The 15,079-nt window shown below is 45.1% G+C and overlaps 1 protein-coding gene across 1 annotated transcript in view; it reads right to left on the bottom strand.

The window, feature by feature from the left end:
- Nucleotides 1-15,079, bottom strand: part of LOC139569883 (A disintegrin and metalloproteinase with thrombospondin motifs 3-like) — a 116,870-nt gene that overhangs the window by 22,019 nt on the left and 79,772 nt on the right. The window contains exons 13-17 of the mRNA XM_071391205.1: nucleotides 11,990-12,113; nucleotides 9,112-9,192; nucleotides 4,000-4,166; nucleotides 2,775-2,940; nucleotides 1,267-1,399 (exon numbers count right to left, since the gene is read on the bottom strand). Of these exons, the coding sequence (XP_071247306.1) occupies nucleotides 1,267-1,399; nucleotides 2,775-2,940; nucleotides 4,000-4,166; nucleotides 9,112-9,192; nucleotides 11,990-12,113 (671 nt within the window). The remainder of the gene's footprint in view (nucleotides 1-1,266; nucleotides 1,400-2,774; nucleotides 2,941-3,999; nucleotides 4,167-9,111; nucleotides 9,193-11,989; nucleotides 12,114-15,079) is intronic.

Here is a 15,079-nt window from a genome sequence, read left to right as displayed (position 1 = left end):
TAGGTTATTAACACATTATTCAATCTGTCCACTACTGAGAATGACTAGGTTATTAACATTATTCAATCTGTCCACTACTGAGAATGACTAGGTTATTAACACATTATTCAATCTGTCCACTACTGAGAATGACTAGGTTATTAACACATTATTCAATCTGTCCACTACTGAGAATGACTAGTTTATTAACACATTATTCAATCTGTCCACTACTGAGAATGACTAGGTTATTAACATTATTCAATCTGTCCACTACTGAGAATGACTAGGTTATTAACACATTATTCAATCTGTCCACTACTGAGAATGACTAGGTTATTAACACATTATTCAATCTGTCCACTACTGAGAATGACTAGGTTATTAACACATTATTCAATCTGTCCACTACTGAGAATGACTAGGTTATTAACACATTACTCAATCTGTCCACTACTGAGAATGACTAGGTTAGTCATCCAGACAGAGTGCATTAGCTTCAGTCCCTCTTCGAGAGGGATATTCCCTTAGAGCAATGATGATGATGATGATGATGATGACAAAATGGATGCTCTGCTATCAACACGGCTCGGACATGAACAGAAAGGATAGAGGGGAGAGTGAAGGGGAGAGGAGCTCGGACATGAACAGAAAGGATAGAGGGGAGCGTGAAGGGGAGAGGAGCTCGGACATGAACAGAAAGGATAGAGGGGAGAGTGAAGGGGAGAGGAGCTCGGACATGAACAGAAAGGATAGAGGGGAGAGTGAAGGGGAGAGGAGCTCGGACATGAACAGAAAGGATAGAGGGGAGCGTGAAGGGGAGGAGCTCGGACATGAACAGAAAGGATAGAGGGGAGCGTGAAGGGGAGAGGAGCTCGGACATGAACAGAAAGGATAGAGGGGAGAGTGAAGGGGAGAGGAGCTCGGACATGAACAGAAAGGATAGAGGGGAGAGTGAAGGGGAGAGGAGCTCGGACATGAACAGAAAGGATAGAGGGGAGCGTGAAGGGGAGAGGAGCTCGGACATGAACAGAAAGGATAGAGGGGAGAGTGAAGGGGAGAGTGAAGGGGAGAGTAGAGGGGAGAGTGAAGGGGAGAGTAGAGGGGAGAGTAGAGGGGAGAGTGAAGGGGAGAGTGAAGGGGAGAGTGAAGGGGAGAGTGAAGGGGAGAGTAGAGGGGAGAGTAGAGGGGAGAGTGAAGGGGAGAGTGAAGGGGAGAGTGAAGGGGAGAGTAGAGGGGAGAGTAGAGGGGAGAGTGAAGGGGAGAGTGAAGGGGAGAGGAGCTCACGTTGGCTGACTGCACTCGTTCACGTTGCACCTCTTCCGGATGGGTTTGGGCTTCTTGCTGGTTTCACAGAAGTTCCGGTGCACCAGTCGACTGTCGCTCTTCCTCCTGCATCCGTATTTGGTGTACTGTATACCTGCCAGACGGTCCAATTCAATTAGTTAGTACAATCTGTTGTAACGTCTGACAAAACATAACCGTTTATCAATTATACTGTAAATCATTTGACAGAAAGAAAATGCAGGTGGCTATATGAACTAAGACTGGAGAGAGAGGGCACACACACACACACACACACACACACACACACACACACACACACACACACACACACACACACACACACACACACACACACACACACACACACACACACACACACACTATGACAGAGCAACAGGGTAGGAAGAACCATCTGAATGTGTCAGAGACCCCTGAGCAACATGCCCTGAGGACATTTAGGCTCTGCTCCTCATCAACCAGGTTGGGCCAATAGCACCAGCCCACAGCAGGTTGCCAGGTTGGGCCAATAGCACCAGCCCACAGCAGGTTGCCAGGTTGGGCCAATAGCACCAGCCCACAGCAGGTTGCCAGGTTGGGCCAATAGCACCAGCCCACAGCAGGTTGCCAGGTTGGGACAATAGCACCAGCCCACAGCAGGTTGCCAGGTTGGGACAATAGCACCAAACCACAGCAGGTTGCCAGGTTGGGACAATAGCACCAACCCACAGCAGGTTGCCAGGTTGGGACAATAGCACTAAACCACAGCAGGTTGCCAGGTTGGGACAATAGCACCAAACCACAGCAGGTTGCCAGGTTGGGACAATAGCACCAAACCACAGCAGGTTGCCAGGTTGGGACAATAGCACCAACCCACAGCAGGTTGCCAGGTTGGGCCAATAACACCAAACCACAGCAGGTTGCCAGGTTGGGACAATAGCACCAACCCACAGCAGGTTGCCAGGTTGGGACAATAGCACCAGCCCACAGCAGGTTGCCAGGTTGGGACAATAGCACCAAACCACAGCAGGTTGCCAGGTTGGGGCAATAGCACCAACCCACAGCAGGTTGCCAGGTTGGGCCAATAACACCAAACCACAGCAGGTTGCCAGGTTGGGACAATAGCACCAACCCACAGCAGGTTGCCAGGTTGGGACAATAGCACCAGCCCACAGCAGGTTGCCAGGTTGGGACAATAGCACCAACCCACAGCAGGTTGCCAGGTTGGGCCAATAACACCAACCCACAGCAGGTTGCCAGGTTGGGCCAATAACACCAACTCACAGCAGGTTGCCAGGATAGGACAATAGCACCAACCCACAACAGGGATACTTAGCAGGCCAGGCACAAATGGAAACAACCATGATTGACAGGTGAACCAGCAGGGACCTTTCTGTAGCAGGTGAGATTGAATTAATCTGGTCTAAAGAGTCGCTCCACAACCAACCCCCCCCCCACACACACAGAGAATCCATCTGGTCTGAAGAGCCCCCCCCCCCCAATACACACACCTCCCCCACAGGGTTTAGAGCACTGCGACCAGCTCTTCAGGGCCCACTCGTAGGTATCCAGCTCGGCCAGGAGAACGTTGTTATTGGTGATGACCGGCAGCAGGTCCTCATGGATAATGTACTTATATGTCAGACTGATCTTAGTGTCCTCCTCCTGTGGAATGACCTAGAAGAGGACAGGGAGAAAGAGGACACGATGACAGAGAGAGAGAGACAGGGAGAAAGAGGACACGATGACAGAGAGAGAGAGACAGGGAGAAAGAGAGCGAGAGAAGAGAGAGAGAAAGACAGAGAGAGAGTCAGGGAGAAAGAGAGCGAGAGAGAAAGAGAGCGAGATAAAGATAAACAATTGATTCCCATTCAAAATCCTATTTTCCCTAATCCTAACCCTTAACCTAAACCCCGAAATAGCCTTTTTCCTTGTGGGGACAGGCGAAATGTCCCCACTTGTCCAAACTGTCCTTGTTTTACTATCTTTGTAAGGACTTCTGGTCCCCACAAAGATAGTAAAATCAAAATCACACACACACACCCACACACACACCCACACACGTGCACACACACGTGCACACACACAGTGGACAATAGTGCTGAGCAATTAACCAACATTTCATAATTTTCTATTATTAAACAACTGTTCCATTATTTGTGAACCCAACGCACATTTCCTCTAGAGGGAAATCAAATCATTCACAAGAGAAATCAACTCAAGAACTAAGTGGGACGATGGGCTGAAGGGAGATGATGTTTTTCATTAAGCAAATATTCAAACGTGGTAATTAACTACAATGACCATAATCCATTGCGGCAGTTTTTCCCCCAGTTTAGGCAGAGATACATACACTTTTACGCCTGCTACGTTTGGTTAGATACACACAGACCGCATGAGAGAGTAATGTACACAAAATTGGGTTTAGCCTGTTTTGGGTAAAATGAGAATTGAGGAGATGCACACCTGCATCCCAACTGACACTTGTACATATTTCAAAATGCAGCCTGTATATGTGTGTGTGTGCGCGTGTCTGGGTGTGTATATGTGTGTGTGTGTGTGTGTGTGTGTATATATATGTGTGTGTGCTCGTGTCTGGATGTGTGTGTGTGTGTGTGTGCACGTATGTGTGCACGTGTGTGTGTGCACGTGTCTGGGTGTGTGTGTGCGTGCGAGTGTGCACGTGTCTGAGTGCGTGTGTGCATCTTACTAGATCCATCAGTTTCGTCTTCTTACCAGAACAACGATGCCCTCGTGAAGGGGGCCGATTGTTTTCAGGGTTTCTTTCTCGCCGCTTCCGAAGGCGTACTCCCACTCCAAACCGCTCTCGATGAAGGTTCTGGACTTGGCATCTTCACTTTTAGCGTTCAATATGAAGCTGCCTGTGACTTGATTCTTAACAGCTGTGAAACACAAAGAAAACCATCTGATTCACAATGTGTTTCATCCGTTGGATAGTCTGACAGGACCAGCACAGCAGAAACAGGCCATACAGAGGGGGGTGACCAACTGTTCCAACCTGTGTATGTGTGTGTGTATGTGTGTGTGTGTGTGCGTGTGTGTGTGTATGTGTGTGCGTGTGCTTGTGTGTGTGTACGTCTGTGTGTGTGTGTGTATGTGTGTGCGTGTGTGTGTGTATGTGTGTGCGTGTGCTTGTGTGTGTGTGTGTGCACGTCTGTGTGTGTGTGTGGACGTGTTTAACTATTCTTGTGGGGACCAGAAGTCCCTACAAGAATAGTAAACAAAGTAAAAATTGACCAACTGGGGACATTTTGTTAGTCCCCACAAGGTCAAATGCTATTTCTAGGGGGTTTAGGGTTAAGGTTAGAATTAGTGTTAGGGTTAGAATTAAGTTAAATATTAAGGTTAGGAGCTAGGGTTAGTTGTAGGGTTAGGGTTAGGAGCTAGGGTTAGGTTTAGGGTTAGGATAAAGTTTAGGTTTTTGGGTTAGGGTTAGGGTTAAGGTTAGGGTTAGGGTTAGGGTAAGAGTACGGGTTAGGATTAGGGTTAGGTTTAGGGTTAGGGGTTAGGGAAAATAGGATTTTGAATGGGACTGAATTGTATGTCCCCACAAGGTTAGCTGTACAAGACTGTGTGTGTGTGCATGTGTATGTGTGCGTGTGCGTGTGCGCGCGTGTGTGTTCAACTAGAATTCCATGACAATCGTCTTCCATTGGAAGCACAACTAGGCTACACACCGTTGCATTCAACTCAAGTAAACTCTAAACGTTTCTATAACAGCAATGACATTCAAATTCTTACTGAGAGAGCGGAGCAACGATAGAAGTTGGCAGCCGTTATATGACATTGTGTCAGGGCTGCATAGAAGGTTCAATCTGCGATAGCTACTGTTGTTCAGTGTTCATTTCAAATAGAGATCTATATGTGTGGTATATGTCATTGAAATTCAAATGACAGATTTTTTAACACACACACACACACGTCTGGACCTTGACGCACATCTGAGGTTGGAGATGTAATGTATTTTACAGGTGTGTCTCAGCAGTACTCTCCTCACATAGGACCTGATTCCCAGCTGAGATGAACACTCCCCTCACATAGAACCTGATTCCCAGCTGAGATGAACACTCCCCTCACATGGGACCTGATTCCCAGCTGAGATGAACACTCCCCTCACATATAACCTGATTCCCAGCTGAGATGAACACTCCCCTCACATAGAACCTGATTCCCAGCTGAGATGAACACTCCCCTCACATAGAACCTGATTCCCAGCTGAGATGAACACTCCCCTCACATAGGACCTGATTCCCAGCTGAGATGAACACTCCCCTCACATAGAACCTGATTCCCAGCTGAGATGAACACTCCCCTCACATAGGACCTGATTCCCAGCTGAGATGAACACTCCCCTCACATAGGACCTGATTCCCAGCTGAGATGAACACTCCCCTCACATAGGACCTGATTCCCAGCTGAGATGAACACTCCCCTCACATAGGACCTGATTCCCAGCTGAGATGAACACTCCCCTCACATAGAACCTGATTCCCAGCTGAGATGAACACAAGCAAATTGCTTGTCAATGTGAGTAAAGTGCGTGGATCTGATGAAGTCAGAATATCACCTGTCGACTAACAAAATGGATCGAATTGACCTTTACACTGACCAAAACGAATGTACCGTTGAAGTGTATTCAAAAGGACCGTAGGAGGAATTTGTATTCAAGGCCTTATCCAGCACCATTCCTCAGACAGTCTGTGATATATACCCTGGTATACCCAGCAGTAGAAAAGCAAAAACTGAAGGTAAAGACACTTGTTAGGTTTAGTGGGTTGGACACCTGTTGGGTTGGACACCTGTTCATATGGATCCTAGTTGATTTCCCAGGTAAGATTAAGAGGTGGGTGTTCTGCATAAATAGGCTGTCCATTACCATTAGTTTGCATTGAGAGTAATGAGGCAGTATCTGTCCATTACCAATAGTTTGCATTGAGAGTAATGAGGCAGTATCTGTCCGTTACCATTAGTTTGCATTGAGAGTAATGAGGCAGTATCTGTCCATTACCATTAGTTTGCATTGAGAGTAATGAGGCAGTATCTGTCCATTACCATTAGTTTGCATTGAGAGTAATGAGGCAGTATCTGTCCATTACCATTAGTTTGCATTGAGAGTAATGAGGCAGTATCTGTCCGTTACCATTAGTTTGCATTGAGAGTAATGAGGCAGTATCTGTCCATTACCATTAGTTTGCATTGAGAGTAATGAGGCAGTATCTGTCCATTACCATTAGTTTGCATTGAGAGTAATGAGGCAGTATCTGTCCGTTACCATTAGTTTGCATTGAGAGTAATGAGGCAGTATCTGTCCATTACCATTAGTTTGCATTGAGAGTAATGAGGCAGTATCTGTCCGTTACCATTAGTTTGCATTGAGAGTAATGAGGCAGTATCTGTCCATTACCATTAGTTTGCATTGAGAGTAATGAGGCAGTATCTGTCCATTACCATTAGTTTGCATTGAGAGTAATGAGGCAGTGATCACACCGTCCAACACCATATGGCATCATATGGCTAAAACTCTACGGCTGGTGAGCATTACGAACAGGCTGAAACTCTACAGCTGGCGAGCATTACGAACAGGCTAAAACTCTACGGCTGGCGAGCATTACGAACAGGCTGAAACTCTATGGCTGGCGAGCATTACGAACAGGCTGAAACTCTATGGCTGGCGAGCATTACGAACAGGCTAAAACTCTACGGCTGGTGAGCATTACGAACAGGCTGAAACTCTACAGCTGGCGAGCATTACGAACAGGCTAAAACTCTACGGCTGGTGAGCATTACGAACAGGCTAAAACTCTACGGCTGGTGAGCATTACGAACAGGCTGAAACTCTATGGCTGGCGAGCATTACGAACAGGCTAAAACTCTACGGCTGGTGAGCATTACGAACAGGCTAAAACTCTACGGCTGGCGAGCATTACGAACAGGCTGAGACTCTACGGCTGGTGAGCATTACGAACAGGCTGAGACTCTACGGGTGGCGAGCATTACGAACAGGCTAAAACTCTACGGCTGGTGAGCATTACGAACAGGCTAAAACTCTACGGCTGGCGAGCATTACGAACAGGCTGAGACTCTACGGCTGGCGAGCATTACGAACAGGCTGAAACTCTACGGCTGGCGAGCATTACGAACAGGCTGAGACTCTACGGCTGGCGAGCATTACGAACAGGCTGAGACTCTACGGCTGGTGAGCATTACGAACAGGCTGAGACTCTACGGCTGGTGAGCATTACGAACAGGCTGAAACTCTACGGCTGGTGAGCATTACGAACAGGCTAAAACTCTACGGCTGGCGAGCATTACGAACAGGCTGAAACTCTACAGCTGGTGAGCATTACGAACAGGCTGAGACTCTACCGCTGGCGAGCATTACGAACAGGCTGAGACTCTACAACTGACGAGCATTACGAACAGGCTAAAACTCTACGGCTGGCGAGCATTACGAACAGGCTGAAACTCTACAGCTGGTGAGCATTACGAACAGGCTGAGACTCTACGACTGGTGAGCATTACAAACAGGCTGAGACTCTACGGGTGGCGAGCATTACGAACAGGCTAAAACTCTATGGCTGGCGAGCATTACGAACAGGCTGAGACTCTACGGCTGGCGAGCATTACGAACAGGCTGAGACTCTACAGCTGGTGAGCATTACGAACAGGCTAAAACTCTACGGCTGGTGAGCATTAACGAACAGGCTAAAACTCTACGGCTGGCGAGCATTACGAACAGGCTGAAACTCTACGGCTGGTGAGCATTACGAACAGGCTGAAACTCTACGGCTGGTGAGCATTACGAACAGGCTGAAACTCTACAGCTGGTGAGCATTACGAACAGGCTGAGACTCTACGGCTGGCGAGCATTACGAACAGGCTGAGACTCTACGACTGACGAGCATTACGAACAGGCTAAAACTCTACGGCTGGCGAGCATTATGAACAGGCTGAGACTCTACGGCTGGCGAGCATTACGAACAGGCTGAGACTCTACAGCTGGCGAGCATTACGAACAGGCTAAAACTCTACGGCTGGAGAGCATTACGAACAGGCTGAAACTCTACGGCTGGAGAGCATTACGAACAGGCTGAAACTCTACGGCTGGTGAGCATTACGAACAGGCTGAAACTCTACGGCTGGAGAGCATTACGAACATGCTAAAACTCTACGGCTGGAGAGCATTACGAACAGGCTAAAACTCTACGGCTGGCGAGCATTACGAACAGGCTAAAACTCTACGGCTGGTGAGCATTACGAACAGGCTGAGACTCTACGGCTGGCGAGCATTACGAACAGGTTGAGACTCTACGGCTGGTGAGCATTACGAACAGGCTGAAACTCTACGGCTGGAGAGCATTACGAACAGGCTGAAACTCTACGGCTGGCGAGCATTACGAACAGGCTGAGACTCTACGGATGGCGGGCATTACGAACAGGCTAAAACTCTACAAGGCTAATTGGTGACAGTCAAATGTTCTGCAGTCATGCACTGCTGACGATCATACAGGAAATGTGTGTGGGTGGGGGGGGGGGTGTTCTGCAGTCATGATCTGCGGATGTCCCTACTGTAAATGTACACTACTTGGCCAAAAGCTTGTTGAACATCTCATTCCTAAATCATGGGCATTAATATGGAGTTGGTCCCCCCCTTTGCTGCAATAACAGCCTCCACTCTTCTGGGAAGGCTTTCCACTAGATGTTGGAACATTGCTGTGGGGACTTAGTGAGGTCTGCCACTGATGTTGAACAATTAGGTCTGGCTCACAGTCGACGTTCCAATTCATCCCAAAGGTGTTTTATACTGCTGTAACGAAACGCACTTACCAATTATGTGGGAGGAAGTCTCATTCTCCTCTATAACGATGTGCCGGGCACCGATCGGAATATCAAACATCTTCAGCATGCCTACAGGACAACAAGACAATATGAAACATCGTCAGCATGTCTACAGGACAACATAACAATATGAAACATCTTCAGCATGCCTATAGGACAACAAGACAATATGAAACATCTTCAGCATGCCTACAGGACAACAAGACAATATGAAACATCGTCAGCATGTCTATAGGACAACAAGACAATATGAAACATCTTCAGCATGTCTACAGGACAACAAGACAATATGAAACATCTTCAGCATGTCTATAGGACAACAAGACAATATGAAACATCTTCAGCATGTCTATAGAACAACAAGACAATATGAAACATCTTCAGCATGTCTACAGGACAACAAGACAATATGAAACATCTTCAGCATGTCTATAGGACAACAAGACAATATGAAACATCTTCAGCATGCCTACAGGACAACAAGACAATATGAAACATCGTCAGCATGTCTATAGGACAACAAGACAATATGAAACATCTTCAGCATGTCTATAGGACAACAAGACAATATGAAACATCTTCAGCATGCCTATAGGACAACACAACAAGACAATATGAAACATCTTCAGCATGTCTACAGGACAACAAGACAATATGAAACATCTTCAGCATGTCTACAGGACAACAAGACAATATGAAACATCTTCAGCATGTCTATAGGACAACAAGACAATATGAAACATCTTCAGCATGTCTATAGGACAACAAGACAATATGAAACATCTTCAGCATGCCTACAGGACAACAAGACAATATGAAACATCTTCAGCATGCCTATAGGACAACAAGACAATATGAAACATCTTCAGCATGTCTACAGGACAACAAGACAATATGAAACATCTTCAGCATGTCTACAGGACAACAAGACAATATGAAACATCTTCAGCATGTCTATAGGACAACAAGACAATATGAAACATCTTCAGCATGCCTACAGGACAACAAGACAATATGAAACATCTTCAGCATGTCTATAGGACAACAAGACAATATGAAACATCTTCAGCATGCCTACAGGACAACAAGACAATATGAAACATCTTCAGCAGCGCCGGCTGCTCTCGCAGCCTCAGGACAACAAGACGACACTCGCAGCTCGGCCAAGACAGCTCTTCAGCATGCCTACAGGACAACAAGACAATATGAAACATCTTCAGCATGTCTATAGGACAACAAGACAATATGAACATCTTCAGCAGTCTATAGGACAACGAGACAATATGAAACATCTTCAGCATGCCTACAGGACAACAAGACAATATGAAACATCTTCAGCATGCCTACAGGACAACAAGACAATATGAAACATCTTCAGCATGCCTACAGGACAACAAGACAATATGAAACATCTTCAGCATGCCTACAGGACAACAAGACAATATGAAACATCGTCAGCATGTCTATAGGACAACAAGACAATATGAAACATCGTCAGCATGTCTATAGGACAACAAGACAATATGAAACATCTTCAGCATGTCTATAGGACAACAAGACAATATGAAACATCTTCAGCATGTCTACAGGACAACAAGACAATATGAAACATCTTCAGCATGTCTACAGGACAACAAGACAATATGAAACATCTTCAGCATGTCTACAGGACAACAAGACAATATGAAACATCTTCAGCATGTCTACAGGACAACACAACAAGACAATATGAAACATCTTCAGCATGTCTACAGGACAACAAGACAATATGAAACATCTTCAGCATGTCTACAGGACAACAAGACAATATGAAACATCTTCAGCATGTCTATAGGACAACAAGACAATATGAAACATCTTCAGCATGTCTATAGGACAACAAGACAATATGAAACATCTTCAGCATGTCTATAGGACAACAAGACAATATGAAACATCTTCAGCATGTCTACAGGACAACACACCAAGACAACGGGTTGGTCAAGGAGTTAATCCAATGAGCCACAGAATAACAACAGACCAGGGACGATGTCTATCATAGGTTTCAGAGTATCAGTGCTGATCTGGGATCAGGTCCCCCCCTGTCCATGTAACCTTATTCATTGTTATCTAAAAGACCAAAGTCCTACTCTGAGAGCCATGATACAGACAACCCCAGGCCTACTAGTGACTCTAACAGAGGAGAAACGTGTCTAATTATACTGTTGTGTGTGAACCGGTGATAACAGTGTTTTGTGTTTAGTCTGTGTGCATGTCAAGGGCTGTAGCTGTGTGAATACAGGGTAAATAAAATAGTGTAGTGTGTTGTGAATACCCCTGCCGGTGACTCTTATCAAGAGTCAAGAGTCACCAACTGGGAATTCATAACACAGTGCGACGCACATTACACTCAGAGAAAAAAGGCTTCCACAAGGGTTTTTCAGCTGTCCCCATAGGAGAACCCTTTTTGGTTCCAGGTAGAACCCTTTTTGGTTCCAGGTAGAACCCTTTTTGATTCCGGGTAGGACCCTTTTTGATTCCAGGTAGAACCCTTTTTGATTCCAGGTAGAACCCTTTTTGATTCCAGGTAGAACCCGTTTTGATTCCATGTAGAACCCTTTTTGATTCCAGGTAGAACTATTTTGGATTCCATGTAGAACCCTGTGTGGAAAGGGTTCTACACGGAACTCAAAAGGGTTCTACCTACGGGAACAGCCGAAGAACCCTTTTAGCATATAATTTTTCTAAGAATGTAGGAGAGGATTTTAGGGATTTCAAGTTGTAATATCTATTTCTCAGCATCAAAGTATTGATTGATAGTCAAATGAAATAACACAGTGTTCTGAACAGAACTGTGGTGTCTCCCTGGTGACTGGCCAATGTTTACCTGTTTTCTTTGGCATCTTGGTGAGGGTCAGTTTGACAGTGCGACAGTGGGAGTTGTCCCCACCACAGACTCCACACTTGTCTTCTTGTTTGTACGAGCCAACCTCTTTGTCGCAGCCCACGTGCTGGGAGAGAGAAGGGCACAGGCAGTCAATCAACCAAGGGGAGGCTCAGTCTAGGCTGTCTGACTTTTACACTGACTGAGATTAGGCTGGGGGAGGCTCAGTCTAGGCTGGGGGAGGCTCAGTCTAGGCTGTCTGACTTTTACACTGACTGAGATTAGGCTGGGGGAGGCTCAGTCTAGGCTGACTTTTACACTGACTGAGATTAGGCTGCGGGAGGCTCAGTCTAGGCTGACTTTTACACTGACTGAGATTAGGCTGCGGGAGGCTCAGTCTAGGCTGGGGGAGGCTGCTTCTAGGCTGTCTGACTTTTACACTGACTGAGATTAGGCTGGGGGAGGCTCAGTCTAGGCTGTCTGACTTTTACACTGACTGAGATTAGGCTGCGGGAGGCTCAGTCTAGGCTGGGGGAGGCTGCTTCTAGGCTGTCTGACTTTTACACTGACTGAGATTAGGCTGGGGGAGGCTCAGTCTAGGCTGTCTGACTTTTACACTGACTGAGATTAGGCTGCGGGAGGCTCAGTCTAGGCTGGGGGAGGCTGCTTCTAGGCTGTCTGACTTGCAGTGGAACACTACTCTCCAGACTTCTGCTAAAGAAGCGATACCAATCTATCAAAGACACAGATTGGTAAAGGAGACATAACATATGTTGAATCTGGCCCTCAATCTACAAACGTTTTGGTCTGGTCTGGAAAATGTCAACGTCTGATATGGTATCTAACCTACAATCAAAACATTAAGAAGACTTCATGGAAAGACAGAGGGAGGGAGAGAGAGAGAGAGAGAGAGAGAGAGAGAGAGAGAGAGAGAGAGAGAGAGAGAGAGAGAGGCACTGAAGCCACTGTAGATATAGAGAGGTATAGATAGAGGTACAGATAGAAAGAGGTATAGATAGAGAGAGGTATATATAGAGAGAGGTATATATAGAGAGAGGTATATATAGAGAGAGGTATAGATAGAGAGGTACAGATAGAGAGGTATAGATAGAGGTACAGATAGAAAGAGGTATAGATAGAGAGAGGTATAGATAGAGAGAGGTATAGATAGAGAGAGGTACAGATAGAAAGAGATATAGATAGAGAGAGGTATAGATAGAGAGGTATAGATAGAGAGAGGTATAGATAGAGAGGTATAGATAGAGAGAGGTATAGATAGAGAGGTATAGATAGTGAGGTGTAGATACAGAGAGGTACAGATAGAGAGGTATAGATAGAGGTATAGATAGAGAGAGGTATAGATAGAAAGAGGTATAGCAAATGAGGTATAGATAGAGAGAGGTACAGATAGAGAGAGGTATATATAGAGAGGTATAGATAGAGAGAGGTCCAGATAGAGAGGTATAGATAGAGAGTGGTATTAGATAGAGAGTTATAGATAGAGAGGTGTAGATAGAGAGGTGTAGATAGACCGAGGTATAGCTAGTGAGGTATAGATAGTGAGGTATAGATAGAGAGATGTATAGATAGAGAGATGTATAGAAAATGAGGTATAGACAGAGAGATGTATAGATAGAGAGAAGTATAGAAAATGAGGTACAGATAGAGAGGTATAGATAGAGAGTGGTATAGATAGAGAGGTGTAGATAGAACGAGGTATAGATAGTGAGGTATAGATAGTGAGGTATAGATAGAGAGAGGTATAGATAGAGAGAGGTATAGATAGAGAGAGGTACAGATAGAAAGAGATATAGATAGAGAGAGGTATAGATAGAGAGGTATAGATAGAGAGAGGTATAGATAGAGAGGTATAGATAGTGAGGTGTAGATACAGAGAGGTACAGATAGAGAGGTATAGATAGAGGTATAGATAGAGAGAGGTATAGATAGAAAGAGGTATAGCAAATGAGGTATAGATAGAGAGAGGTCCAGATAGAGAGAGGTATAGATAGAGAGGTATAGATAGAGAGAGGTCCAGATAGAGAGGTACAGATAGAGAGGTATAGATAGAGAATGGTATTAGATAGAGAGTTATAGATAGAGAGGTGTATATAGACCGGGGTATAGCTAGTGAGGTATAGATAGTGAGGTATAGATAGTGAGGTATAGATAGAGAGATGTATAGAAAATGAGGTATAGACAGAGAGATGTATAGATAGAGAGAAGTATAGAAAATGAGGTACAGATAGAGAGGTATAGATAGAGAGTGGTATAGATAGAGAGGTGTAGATAGAACGAGGTATAGATAGTGAGGTATAGATAGTGAGGTATAGATAGTGAGGTATAGATAGTGAGGTATAGATAGAGAGGTACAGATAGAGAGGTATAGATAGAGAGGTATAGATAGAGAGGTATAGATAGAGTGGTATAGATAGTGAGGTATAGATAGAGAGGTATAGATAGAGAGGTATAGATAGAGAGGTATAGATAGAGAGGTACAGATAGAGAGGTACAGATAGAGAGGTATAGATAGAGAGTGGTATAGATAGTGAGATATAGATAGTGAGGTATAGATAGTGAGGTATAGATAGAGAGTGGTATAGATAGAGAGAGGTACAGATAGAGAGGTACAGATAGAGAGGTACAGATAGAGAGTGGTATAGATAGAGAGAGGTATAGATATAGAGGTATAGATAGAGAGGTATAGATAGAGGTATAGATAGAGAGGTATATATAGAGTGGTATAGATAGAGAGGTATAGATAGAGCGGTATAGATAGAGAGAGGTATAGATAGAGGTATAGATAGTGAGGTGTAGATAGAGAGAGGTATAGATAGAGAGCGGTATAGATAGAGAGAAGTATAGATATAGAGGTATAGATAGTGAGGTGTAGATAGAGAGAGGTATAGATAGAGAGCGGTATAGATAGAGGTATAGATAGTGAGGTGTAGATAGAGAGGTATAGATAGTGAGGTATAGATAGTGAGGTATAGATAGTGAGGTATAGATAGTGAGGTATATATAGTGAGGTATAGATAGAGAGGTACAGATAGAGAGGTATAGATAGAGAGGTATAGATAGAGAGGTATAGAT

Source organism: Salvelinus alpinus, chromosome 3 (genome assembly GCF_045679555.1).
Source record: "Salvelinus alpinus chromosome 3, SLU_Salpinus.1, whole genome shotgun sequence".
Classification (NCBI taxonomy): Eukaryota; Metazoa; Chordata; class Actinopteri; order Salmoniformes; family Salmonidae; genus Salvelinus; species Salvelinus alpinus.
This window is presented reverse-complemented; position numbering and strand designations above follow the sequence as displayed.